Here is a 26,213-nt window from a genome sequence, read left to right on the forward strand (position 1 = left end):
AGCACTGATTCCAAACAGAGAAAGGTCTCATCCACCTTTGTTTGATATTGGCACTAATGTTGGCATCTAGAACAGTTTGCAAAGTAGCTCATGCCCCTATATTATTTCATTGCCTTTCTCACAAACTTAGCACAGTTGGCAGATGCCTAAAAACAAAACCAAATATACAGCTTGACAATTAGGTATTTACATACTAGACTAATATTAAAACATAAATCAGGTTAAAAGCAATCTTCAAATTCTTGGCATATATAAAAGATGCAAGTATTACAAAATATGACACCATGACTGAAAAGGATTTAAAAGTCTTTATTTCCTCTGAAAACTTACTGGTAAAGTGTACAATTTATGAATAATCATATATTCATGCTTTTTGAAATACATCTGAGTAAAAGACAAATTATTCAATATCAATAGCAGTAAATAACTTATTTGCAAGAAAATTATTACAATTCCTACTGTAAAGAATCACCAACCACTATTTAGCAATTAAATTTCAACAAAATTTTTTGGAACTCTTTAGTACTTTAGACAAAGGCTACCAAGGCTGCCAATCCAGGTAACTATGGCAGTGACAGAAGTCAATCATTAATACTGCCATTATTTTAGACAAAGGGCTGACAATCTCAGAAACTAGTTCTAGAAATTATCATCAATGTGGCCATTTTACTATGGACAAATAAATATGGGAGATAGGGAACTTGTTACTCCATTTTCCTATAGAAAAATATATAAATTGACCTTTTATATATACACAGGTATGTATACACATACAGTATATGTTTTTCTGAGCAGGCACACCAACTAGGAAAAAATACAGTAGCAACATAGGATTAGGTATTGGTTCTCATACTGATCACTAAACTGAATGGTATTATCATTTTCGGTTAATAAGAAGCATGCATAACTAAACAGTTTAAATACATGAATCAAAATTTTTTAATAGCATTTTCTGAAATTTTAAATTAGCTACTGAAAATTTTCCACTATGTACAATATATTTTATTAATATGATTTCAAGCTTAAGGTTTTATAACAAGACTTTTCTTTTTGATTTAAAACTATAAGAACAAATATTTATTTGCAGTAATTAGGATAGCTAAAAACAAAGCTCTAAGAATAATTTCTGTTACATTTTGAGGCAACAGGAAATATATAAAGTTCTTAAAGTCTTTTATCAGTTGTATGATATTTTAATCATCATGAATCATGTTCTGGAACTTTTAAACATTTCAATCATATTTAATAAATGACCTGAAAGAGAGATTCTGATGCTGGCTAATGGATGAAACAGGGTACAATAATGGACCACAAACTATCTCCTCCATTGTTCTACATATAGGTGGCTGCAGTAAGGCCAATAGAATTTTTGTGGTTATTCTAGGCCTACCCTGATTGTCTGTTTACATGAATGTGCATGCTGCATTCAAGCGGCTTTAACTCTAAGACCGTAACAGTACAATATCTTTATTGGCACAATTTACTGCAATTGTATTCAGACTCAATCGTCTCATCTACTGGAACCTTTTATAATATATTGCTGATATCCAGGGGCAAGGCCAATACCCGGTACATTAATAGGTATGTATTAGACATTGAGTGCATATGCCCCAGCTGGGTTTCAGGAAACATGATTTGATGTAAGAAAAATCGAATCCCTGTGACAAAGTAGGTTATAATGTGATCCTACTGTCCCTGATTTATGTGACATTATAAAAGGGGAAGTGAGGGAAAGGGGACTAAAGAGATGGGGAGGGGCTGTACACTGGGAGGTAGGGATAGGAGCAGCCTGAGAGGCTAGTAAGTTAAGTTCTTCCATTATTCTGGCTTGAACTATATCTGCAGTGGGTAGAAAGGTGAGGCAAGAGCTATATTCCTTGGTTCTTTCCATTTCCCATGAATCTGTGACCTGCCACAGCTGGCTTCCTTTAAGAACATCTCTGAAACCTGGTGAGGTCAGGGACCAGCTGCAGTTGAAGTATGTAAGAACTATGTACTTTACATTGGAGCCATGGCTTCCTGACAGACAATATAGGCCAGATGTTGTGAAAAAAAAACAAATAGTTCATTTGTTTGTTTATTTACAGGCAATTATAAGTCTCAACTATTGCTCAAATAAAGTAGACCATCAGAACTTGGCCATTTGAGAAAATTTAAATATAGGCAACGTCACTGCAGCTTAGTTTGCTGCCTATGTACAGCCCTTTTTTTTTTTTTTTTTTTTTTTTTTGTGAGACAGAGTCTTGCTCTGTCACCCAGGCTGGAGTGCAGTGGCAAAATCTTGGCTCACTGCAACCTCCGCCTCCCTGGTTCAAGTGAGTCTGCTACCTCATCTTCAAAGTAGCTGGGATTACAGGTGCCCACCATAACACCCAGCTAAAATTTTGTATTTTTAGTAGAGACAGGGTTTCGCCATGTTGGCCAGGCTGGTCTCGAACTCCTGACCTCAAGTGATCTACCCACCTCAGCCTCCCAAAGTGCTGGGATTACAGGCAGCCCTAACGTTTTTATGTAGAGTGTATATTAGGGCTTACCAACTGTCATACACAATTTGGAGTCCTTGGTGGTTGCAGGTTTACCTACCAGAAAAGGAATAAAACAATTTATAGAGTGTTTTCCTTAGTAATATTTCAAAACCACAATTCTACTTGTTACTATTTTTACTGGTCTGTAAGACTATAAAATACTACTTTAAAAAAGAAATTTTCATTTAAAAAGCTTAATGCAATAAAAACACTGTGATCTATTTTGTTTGGAAGTTGACTGACAGCAAGCAATTATTTCCTGCGTGAGACTTTTGAGATTCATCAAGTCAATGGGAAAATTCTAAAACAATTTTCTTCTGGCAAACCGATTCTAAACATGGCATTGCATTTGTCTTCATAACCATTCTCATATAGTAGGCATAGTAATACTATTTCCACTTTATATATGGAGAAACGTAGGCTCAGAAGTTAAACAATTTACCAAATATCATCAGTAGGACAGCCAGGATTAAATTAGGTCTGTAGACAATTAGCCTAATACTCTAGTTACTTGACAGACAGAACATCCAAATACCAATGAGCCTATCCACACCTTTCCTTCCATTCTTTCATTTCTTCATTATTGACCTTTCCCAATATGTAAATAATTTACAAACAAATATCACTACTGATACTAAAAAACACTACTGACTTGTTCGTAAAAATGTCTAAACACCTTTATATTAGCATTTTCAATGCTTCTCAACATAGAAAGCAAAACAAACCTGTATTCCAAATACAGGCTTCTATCTAGATCATGATACTTTAGTTTTTCTATATGTTTTTATCATTATGTTATGATGCTCTTGTCCATAAAGAAAATATAATTCAAATAACCAAAGAAAATACATGAGCTGGTTCTGAAAATGTGGCTTTCAAACAAAGATCCAAAGTGGTAAGCAAAATTGTCCTAAGACCATGGAATTATTAACAATGCATAGGATCACTTTCATATCCACAGTTACATTCCTGAGAATCAATTGATTTATAATTTTCATCTGCTAGTCACACAAGTTTGGTATTTAAAATGAGCAAGTCAATGTGCTTTGTAAGTGTTGTGTGTTCTTGGAATGTCTTCTATAAGAAAAATCCCCTTTTGGATTTCTATTACCTATTTTGCCTTATAATTGCTGCTGCTTTTTAACATTTCTCAAACAGTCCTTCTATCAAGTAGACTCTGAGACCAGTCAAAATTTCCAAAGTTGGGTATCCAGTTTGGTGTATATCCATTATTCAGAGGACTCCTCTAGGTTTCCAAGGTTTGTGCTTTCCTTGAAAGTCTCCGAGTTAGCCTCTGGTATGGCACTGGATTCTGAAGCCTCTGGCTGTAAACCATCTCCATCAAGGACAATGTCTTCAGGATTTGGTGGAGGGGGACAGAAATCTTCATTGGGGCAGATTTCCTGGAAAAGTGTTTCAGCCTGGCCAAGGAAGAAAAGATAAAATCGTTTTTGGAAATCGGTTTAAAATCTGTGTGCATTTCTGGCATTAACTAAAAAAAATTAAGTGTTTTATCCTTAAAAATTTGCTTAAACAGGCTACAGTACTTTATCAGAATACATGAACTTCCGTAAGTCTGTTTTCAGAATTCTATGACTTCTCCCTTTAATTCTATACATGTATTCATGTCCACTCTTCAAGGATGGCAGTACCTCATCAGGTTCATTATCAAGTGTTCAGATTGTTGAGAACTGAAACACATTCATTCTATATATCAATAGAAATACAATTTCCTTAATACTGTTTATATGATTTCTTACAGAGCCTTGATATGGTTTGGTTCTGAGTCCTCACCCAAATCTCATCTCAAATTGTTATCCCCACGTGTTAGGGGGTGACTAGATTATGGGGGCGGCTGTTCCCATGTTGTTCTTGTGATAGTGAGTTCTCAGAATATCTGATGGTTTAAAAGTATTTAGCAGTTCCCCCTTTTCTCTTTCTCCTGCCACCATGTGAGATGTGCCTTGCTTCCCCTTCACCCTCTGCTATGATTGTAACTTTCCTGAGGCCTCCCCAGCCATGTGGCCTTGTGAGTCAATTAAACCTTTTTTGTTTACAAATTACCTAGTCTCAGGTAGTATCTTTACGGCAGTGTAAGAGGCACTAACACTGAGAATTGGTACCAGGAGTGGGGTACTGCTAAAAGATAACCTGAAAATGTGGAAGTGACTATGGAATTGGGTAACAGGCAGAGGTTAGAACAGTTTGGAGGGCTCAGAAGAAGACAGGTAAATGTGGGAAAATTTGGAACTTTCTAGAGACTTGTTGAATGGTTTTGGCCAAAATGCTGATAGTGATATGAACAATGATGTCCAGGCTGAGGTGGCCTCAGATGAAGATAAGGAACTTATTGGGAACTGGAGCAAAGGTGACTCTTGCTATGCTTTAGCAAAGAGACTAGTGGCATTTTCTCCCTGCCCTAGAGATCTGTGAAACTTTGAACTTGAGAAAGATGATTTAGGGTATGTGGCAGAAAAAATTTCTAAGCAGCAAAGCATTCAAGAGGTGACCCAGCTGATTCTGAAAGCACTCAGTCATGTGTGTTCACAAAGAGATGGCTTCATATTGGAACTTATGTTTAAAAGGGAAGCAGAGCATAAAGGTTTGGAAAATTTGCAGTCTGACCATGTGGGAGAAAAGAAAAAACCATTTTCTGGGGAGGAATTCAAGCTGGCTATAGCAATTTGCATAAGCAATGATGAGCCAAATGTCAATAGACAAGACAATGGGGAAAATGTCTCCAGGGCATGTCAGAGATCTTCCCTAGGAGGAAAAATGGTTTAGTGGGCTGGGTGGGCCCCACTGCTCTGTGCAGCCCTGGAACATGGTACCCTACATCCCAGCTGCTCCAGCTCCAGCCATGGCTAAAAGGAATAAAGGTACAGCTTGGGCTGTTGCTTCAGAGGGTGCAAGCCCCGAGCGTTGCCAGCTTCCATGTGATGTTGGGTCTGAGGGTGCACAAAAGACAAGAGTTGAGGTTTGGGAGCTTCTGCATAGATTTCAGAGGATGTTAGGAAACGCCTAGATGGCCAGGCAGAAGTCTGCTGCAGGGGTAGAGCCCTCATGGAGAACCTCTGCTAGGGCAGTGCTGAAGGGAAATGTGGGCTTGGAGCCCCCACAAAGAGTCATCACTAGGGAACTGTTTAGTGGAGCTGTAAGAAAAGGGCCACTGTCCTCTAGACCCCAGAATGTTAGCTCCACTGACAGCTTGCACCATGCACCTGGAAAAGTCACAGGCACTCAATGCCAGCCCATGAAAGCAGGCACAGTGCCTATCCCCTGCAGAGCCACAGGGTTGGAACTGCCCAAGGCTGTGGGAGCCTAGCCCTTGTATTAGCATGGCCTGGATGTGAGACATGGAGTCAAAGGAGATTTTGGAGCTTTAAGATTTAATGACTGCCTGGCTGGGTTTTGGAGTTGCATGGGGCCTATGGCCCCTTTGTTTTGTCCAATTTCTCCCATTTGGAATGGGGACATTTACCCAATGCCTATACCCCATCGTATCTTGGAAGTAACTAACTTGCTTTTGATTTTACAGGTTCATAGGCAGAAGGGACTTGACTTGTCTCAGATGAGACTTTGGACGTGGACTTTTGAGTTAATGCTGGAATGAGTTTTAATACTTTGGAGGGCTGTTGGGAAGGGATGATTGGTTTTGAAATGTGAAAAGGACATGAGATTTGGGAAGGGTCGGGGCAGAATGGTATGGTTTGGCTCTATGTCCCTACCCAAATCTCATTTGCAATTGTAATCCACAAGTATTAGGGAGGGACTGGTGGGAGATGAATGGATTATGGGGGCACTTTTCCCCATGCTCTCCTCGTGATAGTGACTTCTCACAAGATCTGATGGTTTAAAAGTGTTTGGCAGTTCCCTCTTCGCTTTCTCTCTCCTGCCGCCATGTAAGACATGCCTTGCTTCCCCTTTGCCTTCCACCCCGATTTTACATTTCCTTAGGCCTCCCCAGCTATGAGGAACTGTCAGTCAATTAAACCTCTTTTGTTTATAAATTACACAGTCTCAGGTGGTATCTTTATAGCAGTGTGAGGACAGACTAATACAAGCCTACATGTGATACTGGTACAGTCTAATTTAGCATATAGTAATTTTAACAAGTCACTGTTCAAATGAAGAAAACTCTTCACTGTTTGTTCAACTATTTGCTTGTTGATAGAATTTCCATTCCCTGGACTTTAAGGACTATAGCACATGTTTAAGCTCATGGGTTTTGAAAAGATAGCCTCAGTAAAAATACTGGCTCTACGATTTAGCAGCTATGTGATTTGGGGAATGCTTTCTCAATTTCTGAGCTTTGGCTTCCTTATCTATAAAATATCAGAGATTAAGCCGACATATATGGTTGCTATTTTCATTATTACTAATAATAACATAAGTAAAAATGTCAAGATTTAAGCTGAACTTATTAGTATGACAGGGTAACAGAATAAAAAAACTTCAAGGGTATGTTTTTGGACACGCCAATTACTATAGACAATTTAAGTTTTTAAATACTTAATTGACAAAAATTATATATATTTAAGGTGTACAAGGTCACTTGATATACACTGTGTAATGATTACCACAATTAAGTTAACACATCCATCACCACTAATAGTTACCACTGTGTGTGTGTGTGTGTGTGTGTGTGTGTGTGTGTGTGTGTGTGTTTGTAGTAAGAATACTTAAAATCTGCTCTCTTGTCAAATTTGAATTGAAGAATCCTGTCATTTATGACAAGATAAATGAACCTGGAGGACATTATGCTAAGTGAAATAAGCCAAGCACAGAAAGACAAATATCACATGATCTCACTTATATGTAGAATCTAAAAAAGTTGAGGGTGGTTGCCAGAGGCTGGGGAGTGAAGAGCTGTTGGTTTAAGGGTATGAACTTTCAGCTATAAGTTCTGGGGATCTAATGTACAGCATGGTAACTATAGCTAACTGCATTTTTTATTATGGCTATTTGGAAATTAAACATTACAGATGCCTGTCTTTGCTCTCCATCCCGGAGACTCACCATACTCCTTTGCTAGAGACACGCAACCCCTGTAGAAGCAGGACCTAGGTCAGACAAAGTCATTACCTCATACTTCCGTTCCCCTAATGGTCTTTTTGTCTTACATCTCTGTTTTTACTATCTGTAAAAGTTCTCCCTCCCTTTTATCTTTGGCATGCAAACAAACATCAAATTCTATCAATTTTATCTTCTATCTCTTAACTTCATCTCTTCCTTCCCCACTGACATAGCCCAGACATGCACCATCTTTCAACTAGACAACTACAGTAGCCTCAGAATTGGACTGGTCTCCTTGTCTCTAGAGTTCGCCCATATAATCCATCTCCATGCCATCCTCAGATGGGTCAATGGAAAATAAAATTCTGTTTATTCCATTTTTGGCTTAAAATTCTTCAATGACTCCCCATCACCAATAGGATACAATCCAAGATTCCTACTATAGAAAATAAAACCCTTCAGGCCTACCTTCTCTGATCTTATCATATACCATTTCATCTAGCCTCCATCTCTCAGACTTCTTGATTTACTAATACCTGTTTATTTGTATGAAACAATACACCATGATATTTATCTTTTACATCCTGGGCTGGTACCAATGTTATTCTTCACATCCAGAATGTTTCAATTCTACTGTCTTTGATTTAGATGGAGAATTGCTACTCTTCTATTATAGCCCTCTCCATAAGGTTCTCTGACTCCTAGATTGGGCTCATTTCTTCTTTGTGTTATTTCTAGACTTTGGATATATTAGTACATATACCACACTACACTGTCATTTGTTTACATGCTTTTCTCCTTTACCTGACAGTGATTCCTCCAGGATGACAAATACTTTTAGTCAACTCTGGATCCTTAGTGCCTTGGCATAAAATAGAATGTCAGTAACATTTAATACAAATATTAAGTATAAATATAATAATTATTATTACTACTAATTCTTTTACTTCTTCTATGCTAGTTCCTCTGTGTTTGACACCTTGTCTCCCTTTTGCCTCCTCCCCATAGAATAGCTTTTACCCTAAACTCCAGTCTCTGTGGCTGGATCCCACACCACATACTTCCATATATCTTGTCATGCACCACCTGCCTCCTAAGATTAGCACCAGTTGCAGGTTGTCACACCACTCTTCCTTGTGTTCTACCTGTTTATGAAACTCCCACCTATAGCCCATCTGCCCTGGCCCTTGTTGATGCCAATTTCCAATAGCCGGACTCCAGCCCTTCCCAAATCTCTCCTCTCTCTAACTGCTGGAACCTCTTAGGGTCAACTGCCATGCTCTGGAAAGTGTATCTAATGCTTCTTGGTCTGCTGCATTTTGTTTGCCAACTAAACCTAGTTCTAAGCACAGAATAGTTGATTGGCAACTTTTCATCCTCTTCACCTTTTTAAGCCGGAAGTTAGCTCAAAGGGTAAAAAATTTCAGGTGGTTAAAACATTGGAAAGGGCTAATTATATTGTGACTTGGTGTGCTCACACTGGCAAGTACAGAGAGAACAAAGTGAATTATTTAAAATATTTCTATGTCTAGTTAACATACATCAACACAAAACAAAATTAAACATTTCATCAATATAGTACTTTAATGTTTTTAGGATGTATGCCTACTCATAAGCTGAAAGTAGCATATAACACTGGGTGAGTGTACAAGCACTGGGATCCAAAAGAGTTGAGTTTAATTCTTGGCTCAAGAACTTACTAGCTATGGGACCTCTGGACAAGTTATTTAGCCCCTTCAGGACTTAGCTTCCTTATCTATAAATGGGTATATCACAAATACTTATCTCGTAAGATTGTTTTGAGGACCAAATAAGATAATATATATGAGATGCTAAGGATAGAATCTGACACACAGAAAGTGCTCAAATGAATGGCAGCTACAGAAAATATGACATCTAAAATTGCCCTCTCTCTCTCAAAGGCATGAGAAAACAAATGGCACTACCGTATGTGAACAACCTGATAGTTCAATCTATACAGCTAGCTCTCAACTTAATAATGGGCTGTATATCAAACGTCGTAAGTGACTGGCTAATCTGTCCATAAAACAATGCTCTAAATGGTGGTTAAGTTGCCTGCCCAGCCCAACATCAGCCAATTTAACTCATTTTATACTTGAAGTAAAATACAAAGAGTATGGTACTATTTATTCTTATTCCCATGGTAGTGACATCTCCTAGAGGGTGGGGCTCCTGAAGGAGTGAGCTATCAATGTCTTGGGAATGAGGACTATGGAACTGTCCATCAGTACGTTTGGGTAAATGGTACACAACATCTACCAAGAAAAGAGATATATCAGATGTCAGTTTCAGAAAAATAAAAACAAAACTGAAATACAAAAATGAGCAAGTCATAGAAAGAATCACAACTATCACTTAGGTTGGTATTGTGGTGGCAATAGAGAATGTCTTGGAGGCCAGGAGCACACAATTTGAACTTGTGGGTATTAAAGACAGATCACTTTATGTTTTCGGTGCATCTTCAAATCATAAATGGTTCCCTATGAAAACAAGAGTGTCAAGTTTACATTACTCAACCTCTATACATTTTACAAATAAGAAAAGATGTAAACCTGCCAACTGGTAAAATGAAGTATTTCATTTGCTTTTTAAAAATGAAGAAATCGGGCCAGGCGCGGTGGCTCACGCCTGTAATCCCAGCACTTTGGTAGGCCGAGGCGGGTGGATCTTGAGGTCAGGAGATTGAGACCATCCTGGCTAACATGGTGAAACCCCGTATCTACTAAAAATACAAAAAATTAGCTGGCCGTGGTGGCAGGCACCTCCCAGCTACCTGGGAGGCTGAGGCAGGAGAATGGCATGAACCCAGGAAGGGGAGCTTGCAGTGAGCCAAGATTGCGCCACTGCACTCCAGCCTGGGTGACAGAGCAAGACTGTATCAAAAAAAAAAAAAAAAAAAAAAAAGAAGAAATCTGCATGGGCTTGTGTTGTCAACACAAGCAAAGTCTAGGTGATATTCTGAGAGCTTTTATGGATAATCTTCATTTGGAAAATACCAACCACCAGAAATCACCAATTAGTGATTGACATAATTACAGGCTGATACACAGGAATTAGCATGCAGTTTATCTGAATACACAAGCTATTTATAAATATTGTCAATGCTCTTTAAAGTAGGCATTATAATATTTCCCCCAAAATTGATGAGATTAAAAGCTATACAACAAATTTAAAACTGCTTACATTTAATAGCATATATTAATTAGTACCAAAATTAGCACTATACTGTTTTCTACTGTATAGCATGTTACCTCTGAAGATTATCTTCTTGAGAAGCAAATTACCTCATGATAAAATTATCCCTCAATTATAATCTTCTAGCATGCAGTTTAGATGTTTAGCTTACATTAGTACTTGTATTATAAGCCCTTACTTAAATTTTTTTGGTTAAAAAATATTAAAAGTTCATTCAGGGATAAAAATGACCTAAGCTACCTTGCTAAAAACTTGTTGGCAATTTCTACTTGCAAAAAATTAGAACATCAAGGTAAAAATGACTTGATCATTTCAAGCTATAAATGCAGATCTTCAGCCATCTTGGGTTCTTACTAAACTAACAGAATGAATGATGGATGAGAGATGTGACTTCCTATTTTTGTTTGGTGTCACTGGCTGAATATGATTATCCAGGATCACCATCAGGCACTGCAGAAAATACACAAGAATTCTAGAAAAAAACTGCAGATGTCTGTATCCTCATGATAGACATAGCTTTGCTACTATGACTTAAAATTAGATTACAGGCCCAACCAGGACATTTGCTACTATAAGATCCTTGCCACTGGCGGGAATGAAAGTTCCATCTGTGGTCTTAGAACAATGTTAAATTACCCATTTATTGACTTAATGGACAGATGTGCCAGTTCTACCCGTGAAAAGTTTAGAAATGTGTCTCAAAAAATATTTTCTTTTTGTTTTCGTCCTGTCCAGGGCAAAGAAGTATATTTATATATACATATCAATATTCAGCTTAATGGAATCATGGCTCACTTTTAGCAGCTTGTATCAAACTGTGCCTCTTCATAGCCCTGACCGGGATGGCTATCACAAAACTTCCACCTTACTTTACAATAGACCTCAGCAGCAGTAATGGTAGCTCCTGGGACAGGAATTTGTGTCAAAACATAAATAGAATCAAGTTAACTATGTAAAACTATGCTATAACTTATTTTCTGTGATTAAAAAATGCATTAAGTCTACTGTAAAATTAATTTTATAAGCCTTAGTAGTTACAACCTTCTTGACTGTTTACCAAGAAAAATAATTTATGTATTTCAAAATAATATAGCAATTGTCCAACTGTTTAAGTTAGAAACAATGTTTCTTTAAAATATTGGCATTATAAATTCTTATGAAATATGTATTTTTAGCATCTTCTATCGTCATTCCCACGATGGAACTCATAAAAAATCTCTGTAACTCAACATTTTATTCAAGAAAGTGAAAATACCTGATCCTGTATTTAAAGTATATTTAAAGTAGCTTTGTAGGTCATAGAAAAAACTTTTAGGGCAAATTACAGAAATGGTACTACTGAGAGATGCTTTTCTAGACTTTTCTCTCCTCCCAGAGGAAAAAATATTTCCCAACCACACCAACATCTTAATACAAAACTGAGAAACATCAAGAGCCTTACCTGTTTGACTGCATTATCATTTCCTAAACCACAATCTGGGCCAGAGCAGACATAAACGTTGGATGGTAAATCATTATAACAGCTCCTGCTGATGTCTGACGAATCTCTCATATTGAAGTAAAGAGCCCACAGAATTCTTGGCTTTTCTACTTGTTCATTTTCTAAATATAGAAATAAATTTTATTTACATTCTAAAATACAATATGTTTGTCAATTACTACACTGTGTAGCCTATTACCGATTAAGCCATGACTAGACATTGTAGGAAATCAGAGCTTCGTATGTAAACATTCAGTAAATTTGCATCTACACACTCTATTTTGATTAGTAAGTTAATTAGATTTTACTCCAATCATGCTCCTTTGGACTTCTATTACTTCTTCTCACTAGTATCAAAGGGTTTATGATCACATTCATCCTTAAATTTTCCCTATAAAGAGAGAAGGTAACATAAATTGATTTCCTTATGTTTCAAATGGACAAACCAACTTGATAAATTATATAGTAATTCAATAGTATATACACATGAAATATCCAGGATAAGCAGGAAGTGGGTTAGTAGGTTACCTAGGGCTGAAGGAAATTGGGGGCAAATGGGAGGTGATCACTAATTGGTATGACGTTTCTTTTGGGGTGATGGAAATGTTCTAAAACTGATGGTGGTGATGTTTGGACAATTCTACAAATATGCTAAGAGACAATGAATTGTACACTTCAAATGGGTGAATCATATGGTATATGAATGATATCTCAATAAAGTTATTATTAAAAAAATAGTAAATACAGGATTAAAACTTTGTTGTCCTAACTCACATCCTAATGCTTTGTCTTATTGGATTAAAAAATTAATGACAACCAACAAATATAAAAAATGAAGTCATAACAGTGAATGCCATTTTGAGCACATGTTCTCTCATTTAAGAGCATGTGTCTTTTATGCGTGTTAGGCATTGAGCTAGGAGCTGGGGATATACACATGAAGTAGACTTAGTTCTTACTCTCCTTCCTTGTTTTTGGTTCCCTAATATAGGGCCTAGCACACGACAGATGCTCAGTAAATAATTTCTGAATTGATGTGGTTGTATTTTCAGGTATGATCAAAGTACGATGTGCTTATAAAAAGGTCCAACATTATTAATCTCAATGCATAAAGCCTATTTCTTGCTAATTTGATAATCATTTATTTGCCTCTCTTCTTTAAAACTGTTATAATTAAATTTTCTTTGTTTGGAAACATAAAATATTGCTGTTGATACATTCATTGACTAGAGAGTTTTCTTTAGCCTGAATCTGAACAAAAGTTCAAATTTTGTACAATAATAATGAATGTTTATGAAGATTGCCCAAGACCATGAGGCACCTCATGAATAATAAAGAAAATGCTAAAGGCATAATTATCTCATTAATTACTATTATTTAATTGGTAATCAATGTAAAGAAATCTTCACCTAATAGCAGTATTCAATTAACAAGAAAGCCCTATTTCCCACATCAGGATAAACAGGATTTTATTATATTTAATTTACAGTATCTCCACTATAAGAACACCAAATAAGTTATTTTCCTAGTTCATCCTGAATAATCCATAATTATTAGTGGAATAGGATGAAGAAACTGAGTGGAAGAAGTGATCTCCTAAGGTGCCCCTTTCTGGTGCTGAGATCTATGAGTCATCTAAGATATCGCTAACTTCATGTAGGAACGTATTAGGTGGCTAAATCTATTGACAAAATAAAGGAACATAAGGAATTCATATTTTATAGCTAACATCATATGGCTCTTAGTAAACTGATTAATGAGTTTAGTTACACCAATCTTATGGGAAGATACTTAAATGTATCTCCTATGATTTGGGATACCAGACTTGGGGAGCACTGCTAACAAGTGGGCTAAGGTCTGGAAAGTCTTTAATATTGCCCAGCCCATTTCTAAGCATATACTAGGAGAGCCTATCTTGTATCTCATTAAACATCCAGCTCAAAGGAACACTTCGCTTAATAAACGTTGGAGGAAATGAATAATCCAATAGATTTAAACTAATTTCATAGACGTTGCGCCTTTGAAAAGAAACCATGAGGAAGGTGAAAAACTGACATAGGCTGAAGATAAATGCTCTGGATACTAGGGCATTATCAGGCTTTGGACCTTAAAACTTTAAAGAGATATATAATTGCTTCATCTTTCTTTGAGGTCAGCTGGAAAGCAAAGAGATAGCTAGAAAAATAATATGCAGTTGTGAAGTGCAAAACTGTCAAAAAATATTAAAGTTGCTGAGCTTTGGCTAGGAGTGCATCACAAGTTGCCAGGGGTAGAACTGGTTTTCTGCAGTAGCTCATTTCATTCAACTTGATAGTAAGAAGGACTAAAGATGTAACAGGTAATTTAGAATAGGGTCTTGGGCAAATTAAATTGGAGTAAGTGTAGAATAGGGTAGGTAGAAGAAAAGCAACTATAGCACAACAATAACAAGAAAGCAAGAAATGGTGTCTACAGCTGCATGCCATGTTTAGGGATAGAGTAAACTATGCTAGTAATACCAGCAGAGTGGTGGAGACTGTCATAGCCCTGACTGAGGGCTATGTGTGTGTGGATACAGCACACACAAAAAGGAATTAAGACATTTGCTTTCACAGCCCAACAATTACTTAACACACTAGCTATGGACTTTAAACTACACCTGTAAGGGAAATTTCTGTTTTTTTTAGGCAGTGCTGCTCTTTGAGATAGAAAATGAGTGAGACGCTTCACTGACCGTATGATTCTATACCTAGAAAATCCTAAAGACGCCATCAAAAGGCTCCTTGAATTGATAAACGACTTCAGTAAAGTTTTAGGACACAAAAATCAGTAGGATTTCTATACACTAATAACAATCAAGCAGAGGGCTAAGTCAAGAATGCAATCCTATTTACAATGCCACAACAAATATTTACAAGTCATGTATCTGATAAGCGATTAATATCCAGAATATGTAAAGAACTCCTACAACTCAACAACAACAAAAAATCCAATTAAAAAATGTGCAAAGGAAACGAATAGATATTTCTCCAGGGAAGATAGACAGATGGCCAATAAGTTCTTGAAAAGATGTTGAACATCACTAATCGCTGGGGGAGAAGCAAAGCAAGACTACTATGAGATACTACTTCACACGTACTAGGATGGCTATTATATACATTTTTTTTAAAAGGTGACTAGGCTGACTTTCACTGAGGATTATGAAGCACAGAGAATGTAGAATTCAAATACAAACAAAAAGAAAATACGCCCAAATAATGTTACTCCTTTGGTACATGTTTTAAACTAAAATATTTACAATGCAGTAAAGCATAAGGTATTATATGAATGTCAAATAATCAAAACATAATACTAAAAGCCATCAATCTGTGAAAATAGGGGCTTCTCCTACAGAGAAGAATGTGCTTTAATGTATTAAAAGTTCATATTGCTCATAAAGTTCCTTATTCCTCATTTAGGCAGGAAAATGAATTGAGTTCTCTTCTCCAGGTGACTTTGCCTCTTTGACCTGCCATGGCCCAGTGCTCACTTTATCTGGTGATTCATTTTCAATAACTCCAACAGTATTTGTTCTGACATTTTAATTAAAATATGACCACTACCTCATCCTGATGATAAAAAGGCCTATGTGTCAGTGAAAACTAGCTTTTCAGTGCCTCAGTGCACCTGAGGACCCTTCTGAGCACATAGTTCTTATCAAAGAATTCCTCTCAGGTTCTAAACAATACATCATTTCAAAATGGGATCACTTTAACTATTAAGATTAATGTTTAAAAATCTAAAATGGATAGAGGATGCTAAGTAATGAACATGTAATTTCCCCCAGCTTGATTTTTTTTAAAGAAAATTAAATGCATTTAAAAAGTGAAGAGTAATGATATGATTCATATTTAGTGCATTGAGACTACTACAGAATGAAATTACAATATAAGAATTATTTAAAATTTCAGAAATAATTAAGAAACTCAGGGTTTCTATACAAAGTATAGTTGTAGTTAAAGCCAAAGAAAAAACTATGACTCCATATTAGATTTAGGAATATTATCATGTATTTTACCTTAGCAATCAAATTTTTAATAATCTAAACATTTACATGATACTTTCCAATAAAGAAAATACGTAACTTACAAATTAATAAATTAAAACTAAAATAATTTAATTTGTAAATTAACTCCCAAACTAAAGTGAAGTTTTCAAATACTTTATTTGGGTAGCTCCCAAAACACATAATTGATATTAGCCTCTGAGAACATAACAGGTTCATTATGTTAAGTGAAATAAGCCAGGCACAGAAAGACAAACTTAATGTGTTCTCACTCATTTGTGGGAGCTAAAAATTAAAACAATGTAATTCATGGAGATAGAGTGTACAACGACGGTTATCAGAGGCTAGGATGGGTAATGGAGAAGGAAGAGGGAAAAGTGGGGATGGTTAAAGGGTGCAGAACATAAATAGAATGAATAAGATCTAGCATTTGATAGCACAACAGGGTGAGCACAGTCATTTACAGTGAACTTTAAAAATAACTAAAAGAGTATAACTGGAATGATTGTAACACTGAGAAATGATAAATGCTTAAAGTGATGGGTATCCCATTTACCATGATGTGATTACTCCACATTGTATGCCTGTATCAATATATCTCATGTACCCAATAAATATATACACCTAGTATGTACCCATAAAATTAAAAAAAAAATTAAAGAACAGAACAGTTTGTCTTCTTATGTAAATAAACCCCCCTCTATGCACTATCTCTGCATTAAGAAAATAAGCAACCCACATAGGAAATGAGCTGCAAGGAAACAGAACAGGTATGAGTAAATAAATGGTTGCATGAACAAAAGTAACATGCAAAGAAAATAAAGATATATAAATCAATGGAAGAAAATGATCAAGATTCAAGTGCACATGCAAATTCTACAATAAAAATCACCTTCACTTCATATAAAAGAGAATGCAAAAGGCTTCTTTTATCATTTACACAGAAAATATGCCATATTTTCTCCATTCACAGCTGCAAGTGCTACCCTATTATGTAGGGGGAAAGTTTTAAAATGTGTTTCCCCCATGAATAAGTAGCATATACACTTTTGGGAGTTAAATATTAAATCACTAGCACACTATGTATTAAAAGACTATTAGAGGCTGGATGCAGTGGCTCACGCCTTTAATTCCAGCACTTTGGGAAGCCGAGGTGGGCGGATCACCTGAGGTCAGGCGTTCCAGACTACCCTGGCCAACATAGGAAAACCCCGTCTCTACTACAAATACAAAAATCAGCTGGGTGTGGTGGCACTCGCCTGTAGTCCCAGCTACACAGGAGGCTGAGGCAGGAGAATTGCTTGAACGTGGGAGGTGGAGGCTGCAGTGAGCCGAGATCACGCCACTGCACTCCAACCTGGGCAACAGAGTGAGACTCTGTCTCAAAAAAAAAGACTATTAGATAGGAAAGGATTTCTACATCTGCCAATTAATATTTTAATCAGTTGAATCTTTTTTCCTTAAAGGAAGATACATTTTTCTGATAAAGGAATATATGCTTTTTGTACAATACTTGTAAAATAAAGAAAATTATAAGGAAAATTGTCCATAATCCCACCAAAATTAACTGATTTTCTAACAATCCTTTTTCTGTGTAACTATACATATAAATGTATATTTTTGTGCTTAATTATTTTTGTGTGTGTGTGTGTATGATGTATATACTTCCTTTAACATTGTAGAGTGAACATTTTCCCACATGTTTAGGCAGACACTGTGCTCAAGCATCTTATCAAAACATGTGAACTGTTGTTGAATACATCCCATTTCAGTTCAGGTTGCAGAAACTTTCATGATATATCTAAGATTATGATGGTTACATTACCTTTCCATCATGAGTTATCAATTATTTTTCTTACCTATCTCCATTTCAGTATATGGAATAAACAATTTCTGCACAACTGGTTCTAAATCTTCTCTTGCTGTTTTAGAAGATGTGCAAGTCAAATGAACCAAATCTGTTAAAAAAAAATATTTGAGTTCCTTCTCATCACAAATCTATTTTACTTATACTTAAGGCATTAAGCTGGTATTATGGATAATAGAGAGCTGAGCAAGTCATGGTGGTTACAACATTTGTTAACTAACAGCTAAAGGAAGTACCCAACAAGTACCCAAGAAGTACCAGTTGATGTTAATTTGATAAAACAGAGTAGAAAATCTTAGACAATCATTTATTCACAGAAAAGAGCTTGTTATACTTATGACATTCCTAAAGAATAACTGGGTAAAAAAAGGCTGAAAGTGAGGTATGTATTTACCTAAGAGAACACACTTCATATACTGCAGACAGAAACACCCATTTATACATGTTTTGCTGATAAGTTAACAACAAATTATCTACTAATTACAGGGTTCTCTAAAAACCTTTTGGGAGAACACTGTTGACTTAGTTAGAATCACACATATACTTGAAAGCACATAAAACAGTATAGGTTAAAACAGTCTATAATATTTTCAGGAATTTCAAATTATTTTCCTTTTGCATTTACAGAGTTATGGGGCCTGAATCTTGGAGAATGTTTATGTTAGAGAAAATCACGTACAAACAAGGCCCTTCATGGAAGTAAAATATTGTAGCCTAACTCTGTTAAAACTCCTAAAGGCCTATGCACAAAGGTGAAGAAAGAATAAAGAGTTCCGTGTTTTGCAATAAAGGAGTAAAGGGATCTCCAAATGAGAGAAGTTCTTATGGTCCTGTTATTTGGGATGAGATACAATAATGGCAGAAAGAATATATTAGAGAACAGTAAGTACCAGTACTGAGAAATTCCTCCCCCCAATATATTAGTAGGGGGAGAAAGATACACCCACTTCTCTTCCAATAGTTTATTTCAGACTACTAGAATTTTTTTTTTTAAACTCCAGGAAGATAGTTCAAATTTTATCATGAAAGCCAACATCAGAATAAGATTCTCATTATCAAAATTTATTCTACATTCAACTACTTTAAAATATATCTAAGCATAAATTGAGGGACTCTAATAACCATGGAACTAAAATCAAATGTTGTAGCTTTTTCCCTCCCAGGTCCACTAAAGGAAGTGTATTTTCGGATGGTTCCTGAATTACTTATGGCCTAATAATAGGTCTACCTTATTTAAGCACTGTTTTTACATGAATTTAACAATGATTCTCATTGGTTCTGGGATACTGTAGGATGTATGGTACTAATTATTTCCAAAGATATAATGAGCTTCATAACAAAAATTATTTTGGTTAACTTTTTTCAAATGCTGTATAGCATTAGTTGGGATGAGACTTAATCCTCCTAGATAATTACTGAAGTAAACAGGGTATGCAACTACAAAGGTCAGCAATCTATAGGAGAGAATCTATCCTGTCTCTTATTTCAAAATCTCGTGAAATATCAACGCCCAAAGTTCTCAATTTTCCAGTTTTTTGTTTGTTAATGTTTATTAGGGAAAAAGCAGATGAACCTGGATATAAATAAGTATATTTTGAAAAATATCTTAATGGGTAAACTATTGGTTCTGTTAAACAGGACATATATTTTAAAGAGATACACTTAAGTTAGTATATCATTATATTTCTTAGCAACATAACAGACAGTTCAGGTTATGCTAGGAAAAATGTCTAGTAGTGAAGTAAGATTATCATCTCATGATTAATGAGTTTTATAACAATTCTTACAAAGACATTCATAAGCTGAATTATAATCCCTATACCTTGACTTTGCTTAGAGGCTACATTGTTAATTGATCTATTAATACAAATTTAAGGTATGAATAACTACTTTTTCCCCTTACCCTTCCTGCTTTTCCTGTTACCTAGGTCACCTTCTAGTATCGATTACTGAATTCATTTTGGTTCTCTTCAAATCAGAGATTGCTGATTGTGCTATTTTTAAAATTCATTGATTCTCAACATTTGTTTATTAATCTTAATATATCTTCTAAGTCCTTTGCAGGGGCAAGCTTTAGAGTCGATTTTTCTCCTTTTTGTTAAATACAACTTTTACTTAGAGTGGGTATTCAATAAATGTTAATTATAATTTGTCTCACTGTCACGGACAAACATCAAGTATTCCTGTGTTTAAACAGATATGCATTCCCATACCAATAGATCTATGTGTACATATTCATGGGGAAATTCTGATTAGTTTCTTGTATAAAATTTGGGAAATTATCTGATTTACCAGGAAAGAGGAAAGGGAAGTACCAATTGATAATCTCAAATTATTTAAATCTGTCTGAGAAATGCTTATAAACACATTAAGATATATCTATAAAATTCTCAAAATACATTTAAGAGAATATCTAGAGTTGACTGTGCAAATAACATGCATGTGTTAGACACTATTTTAAGCATGCTACAAGTATTATTTCACTTTACTTGTGCAACAGCAAACTGTTATTCTCATTTTACAGATGAGAAAACAGGGATGGGGGGCTATGCAGATTTCCTAAAGTCATGCAATTAGTAGAAGGAAGAGCTGGGACTCAGAGCTTGAATTGAAGCCCATATGGCCTGCCTGCAGAGTGTCTGCCTTTAGTCACTAAATTATATTATGTGATTCTAATAATCTCCTGCAGAAGGCACAGTCAGTCACTTAAGTCAGCAGCATTCAAACTGGGATGTGTGTGAGGATACAAGAGGACTTTTCACAAGTTATATCACCTACAAGGGGGTTCTCATACAGATGCTCAGCTCCACCTCTCCTACTTCATTCAGTGACACATTTCAACAAATTTTACTTATTCTGTTTAATATTTACCAAAACTGTAATATATTTATGACAGATTAATTCTGTAGAAATAATAATTGCATTAATTACTAAATCCAGAAGAAAGTTTTAGATTAGAAGCTTATTGCCCTAGAAAGTTTCAAAAAAAATTCTATTTCCATTTATTTTTTTAAATGGGTGATGGGTATCAAATATCCCTGGTACTTAGATTCCACTGAATACATTTAAATGACTGATGTTATAGTTTTACTATAAGTCAATATTTATGATGTTAGAAATTATATTCTTTGCAATTATTTGACTCTTCTGATGAAAAACTGTGTATGTCAACTTGTAAAGGGTTCAAGGGATAAATGAGCAAAAAGTCTGAAGACCTTAAGGGTATAAGGTAAACTCAAAGCCAAACATGTAGAACATGCTATCACATTTCTACTAAAATTCAATTATGTAAAATACTTCTTTGCATCTATGTGACTTTAATTCTTCTCCAAATAATGAACTTGCTCAATACAGGCCAACAACGACCACAAAATTAGATCATACAGGGTAAATGCTTTCCTAAAAGTATTACGTTTCATTAGTACGAATTGACAACTATTATTAAGATTGTGGAAGATGCAATACAAGTGGAAACATTTCCCACAGGCACCATGTGAGATTATAACTGAACAAAAAAAATTCAATATCTTTTTATAAACTATGCTCCTTTGACTTCATTTAGCAACTGCTTAAAGGCTTAATGAGCTAAAAATGGCCAAAGACTTAATGAAAAAACGTGTTTTCTATCACAATCCCTCTTTTGGCAATACACTTAGATTTGTATTGGCATTAAAGAAATCTTAGTGCAAAATAAGTTTTAATTTAGAAGTGAGAAGTAACAACACAAAACTAGAAATAACAACACACTTTCAGTTCTCCAAAACTGCCTTTGGAATGCTGATCGCTCTTACGAGTTGTTTTGAAACACATGAGAAGTAGGATTTCTACTCAGAATGTGCACAATAATGAGCACATTTAAAAGTAACAAGTCCAATGTACAGTAGCAGAGTGACATACTATAGGATGATTACGTGGGTCTGGTATTACGTCAGCTCTCTATATCTACTTGGCCAAGTCAGTTTTTCTCTCTGGCTTCAGTGTCCTCATAATTAAAATGAAGGGGTGCAATTAGTCCATCTTTAAGACCTCTTCTGGTCTCAAATTTACAAAGCTAATTCCTTACTCACCAGCTACGATTCTTTCAATGATGACAGATTTTAAATCAAAACGGATGGCATTACAAATGTGAATGTAAAACCTAAGTAAATGCTTGCTGTAAAAGGTAGGAAATGTATTCCTCAAGCTTCTGAGGTTACCACATACAGCAGTCATTCACTCTATACAAGCAGGCAAAATTGTTCCAAATGCATTTAAAGAATCTTTATTTATAGGCTAGTCAGCAAGTAGGCTTTGTGTAACCTAACTAGAAATATGTAATTAATTTACATAGAGATCAATGTGGCTGGTAACATATCTTTCATATAACTATAAAGGCCACATGTACTTTATGTAATATAGCACAAATGAGGATATGACTGTATCAATAAAACAGAGAACCTCAGAGACACACTTTCTCTATGGTAGCAAGTAAGGAACTGAGTTTGATGATATATGACACACAATTTAATTTTTTAATTCAACTATGAAAAAGTCTATAGTCGGCTTATACTTTCTCAGTAGAATTTAAGAAAAAAACTCCAGAACGTCACCTTAAGATCAGGAAGAAAAATTAGTTTACATATAATAAAATCAAATCTTTGTTTTGTGATAATACTAACAATAATAATTTGAAATGTCACATTTTCAAAACGCAAATAAAAAAGGCACTGATAATTGTTTTAAATCAATATCTAACTCATTTTTATAAAAGGTATATAGCATTTTAAAACTAGGGTCACAAAAGCAGAAAAAGTATATAAACCAGTACCTACATGAAATTCTGGATTATTACATATATCATATATATATTTCACATTATATATTCACAAATATATAATCATATCACAGATAACTAACATCCTGTAACATCAAATCCCAGAATAAAACGGCTGTTATTGCCTGATTAGTACGTACGAAAAAAATTTAAAATGTCTAGTGTATGAGTAAGTACTGCAAAGAACATGAAAATGAATGTCGAATGGAAGGGCTGCAAAGATAATGTTTTGTTCATTTACAAATGACTTTAAAAGAAAGTAAATCTCATATTAAATTCACTTAGGATATAAGATGAATAGAAATAAATATATTGGGTATGTCCTGAAAGATGAACTCTGTGAAAAAAAATATGGCTTGTTTAGCTTTGAAAAACACAATAAACAAATACATTTCAGTTATTTAACAATCTCAGTAACTTGAACAAAATTAGCTGAGGGGAGGAAAATTTAATTGGACTTATAGATTTTACAAAACATAACTTTACTACTTTAAAAAAAGATGCGATAACTATGCTAACCCAAAGTTGCTTAGAAAAACCCCTGCATTACTGGATAATCATGATTTCCTATCAGTCTATCAAAATATCAGCTTAAGTAACATTGATACTAATAACAGTCCTGAGGTAGATAGTATCATTATTCCTATTTCACAGATAGGAAAGCTGAGGCACAGAGAAATTAAGTAACTTGCCTAAGGTTAGTCAAGTAGTTAGTAAAAACTGGGATTTGAATTTAGCCTATGTTCTCCACCACTATATGGTAGTATGTTAATGAAATGTATCTCCCTTGTTTATTGAACTATTTATTTGCCTTTCAAGAACCTTTCATATATACTATTCCCATATGATGTGAAGGTAAACTTCAGTGGCATACGTATGGTTTTACAAATTCTAAATCAAACCAAATTTAAGGCAATGTGACATCTATGAAAAGTCATTAAAGAGAATAAAAAGTATAAGTGAACTCTGAGGTAGTTTCATGTCTTAAGCACATTCTTGAGCACACACTTAAGACTACATACAGTACAGCATTTGCATAGCACAGGATTAAAAATAAAAAGTGTAAAAAGTGTGATTTGTATAAAGAAAAAAGTGGTTGAGAAGTTGAAAACACTGAGAATTATACATTTTATCTTATTACATGACATCTAAAACATTAAGATTTAATGTTTTATATATTATACGCCACTGAAAGTGACACAGTAATTAAATAATATTTAATATAAAGTGCCACAGTATTAGTCAAACCTGATTAGTCAACACTAAAAATTCACAAATTTCTACCCCATGCTCAATGGGAAGTAAAAGCTTGTGCTGATTTAAGAATGGACGAATTTGAGTAGTAGATACTGAAGAGAAGTAAAGATAAAATGAGTATCAGAATTAGTTAACAAGTGAATACTTAATATGTACTTAAAGACAACAACATAAAACCTTCACTAGTTAAGAGTAGAGTACCCGTGACAAATTTAAACTTCCTCATCTGCTTGGATTTATCTATGTGGGGAAAATACCTTTAAAATCAGTCATATTTTTCAAAGAAAAATACATCTTCACATATAGATTGTTACGGCTAATGAATAATGGACATACTAGATTAGACATAAATGAAATCCAGTGTTTAAAACTACAAAAAGGCTTAAATTTTTACTGAAGAATTCCCATAATTTCTCTAAAAGCCATAATTTTGTAATAAGTATGTCCAAGTTAATTTGCTCATGAATAATATATCTTTAAAACACATTCTTTGTTAAACAACTGAACTCTAATTAAATCACCAAAGTTTACATCATTTACTTTCTATAAAATTCATTTTATAAACTTTGAGGTATGCGTACAAGTCACAAAGTCTCATTGGTCTATATTTTGATTATATTTGATTTATTCAAGTATAACTAAATGTTACAGTACTTGCCAATATTTGTCAAATGATTCTTCCAACAGGAAGAAAAATAAGTTTATTTCATGATTTCATTATTACAGCATAAAGTTTTAGGGCGAGGGAAGGCACTTGGTTCCATTCATTTAGCAATACTGATTACATGTCTGTCACTTATACAATGGAACCAAAGTTTAAATGTATAGATGTGTTTGTCCACTTATTTTAAGTAGTTGTTTGAAGGGAAAATAAGTCACAACAAAATCCATTTAGAGTTAATGATTTTTTAAAAATATAAAATTTACATTTAAAATTTATTCTTCTTAAACACAATTTTATTGTTTGATTTCTACAAAACCATGATCAAATGGACGATCACAAACATTTCAACATCATAATTACTACAAATATGAGAATTCCATCACAGAGCTAATGTAGACATATATAAATAACAACATTCAGATAGAATGGTAAAAAACCTTCCACCAAGAATTCTATTTGAAACAAATTGTTCTGAATATACATTTCTTTCCAATTACGAGTAATGTCAAATTCCACACATCCTTCCCCCCAAAAGTGGGATGTTATGGCACAATAAGCATATTTAGCATTTTCAGTTTTTGGTGCTTGACCTGGAAAATAATGAAATTATGTTTCTACATTATTCTGTAAAGAAACAATTATGTGAATTTTAAAACATGTTCTATTGTGCTCAGGATATGCTTTATTCAAAAGGTATAGGAAAGTCAAAACCCTTAAAAGAGATTTGGAAGTAAAAGTAGTTAGGAAAGAGAATGACTGTGTAACATTCTAAACTATATAATTTGCCCATAATTGGGGAGCTTAAAAAGAGAAAAATAAATGAGTTACGAACAGGTTTGGATACATAAAATAAACACAGGGTATATTTGCTTCTTTTTCTTTTTTCTGACTTGAAACAGAAAGAAATCAATAGAAAAGAAAAAGGTGGTTTAAAGCCTTCTATGAGATTATAAGGCTAGTTGTTTCAGAAGGCAGACTGAGAACAGAACAACTTGCAACTATTTGTGACGTCAGTGACTCTCAATTAGGGCAGCAGCAAGAAAATATATCATTAAAGTCTTTTAATGTCCAAGTTACAAATTGCTCCTGAATGTCTATGAACAGGCCAAAAGCATTAAAAAAGAAGGAGAAAAAAAGAATCTAAGCTTTAATAAGAACAAGTGAATGATAAAAATATCAGTTTTATCTCAGTGTATTTCTTAAGTCTTGTTATATATTACACATTAACTCTATTATAGCACCACTACAGTAATGAATGTTATTTTAAAAAGAATGCATACAAGATTTTTAAATGAACATTAACTTCTCTTTTTATTGAGAACAAGGCATAGTATAAATAATAAATTGAAAC

At 34.7% G+C, this 26,213-nt stretch overlaps 1 protein-coding gene across 6 annotated transcripts in view; it reads right to left on the minus strand.

The window, feature by feature from the left end:
- Window positions 1-289: 289 nt before the first annotated feature.
- Window positions 290-26,213, minus strand: part of CHM (CHM Rab escort protein) — a 188,982-nt gene continuing 163,058 nt past the window's right edge. For all 6 annotated transcript variants that reach the window (XM_004064463.4, XM_063703124.1, XM_055375410.1 and 3 more), the window contains 3 exons: window positions 18,121-18,219; window positions 12,199-12,359; window positions 290-3,946 (listed from right to left, as the gene is read on the minus strand). In XM_004064463.4, the coding sequence (XP_004064511.2) occupies window positions 3,755-3,946; window positions 12,199-12,359; window positions 18,121-18,219 (452 nt within the window). In that variant the 3' untranslated portion in view covers window positions 290-3,754. The remainder of the gene's footprint in view (window positions 3,947-12,198; window positions 12,360-18,120; window positions 18,220-26,213) is intronic.

The sequence above is a fragment of the Gorilla gorilla genome, chromosome X (assembly GCF_029281585.2).
Source record: "Gorilla gorilla gorilla isolate KB3781 chromosome X, NHGRI_mGorGor1-v2.1_pri, whole genome shotgun sequence".
Lineage (NCBI taxonomy): Eukaryota > Metazoa > Chordata > Mammalia > Primates > Hominidae > Gorilla > Gorilla gorilla.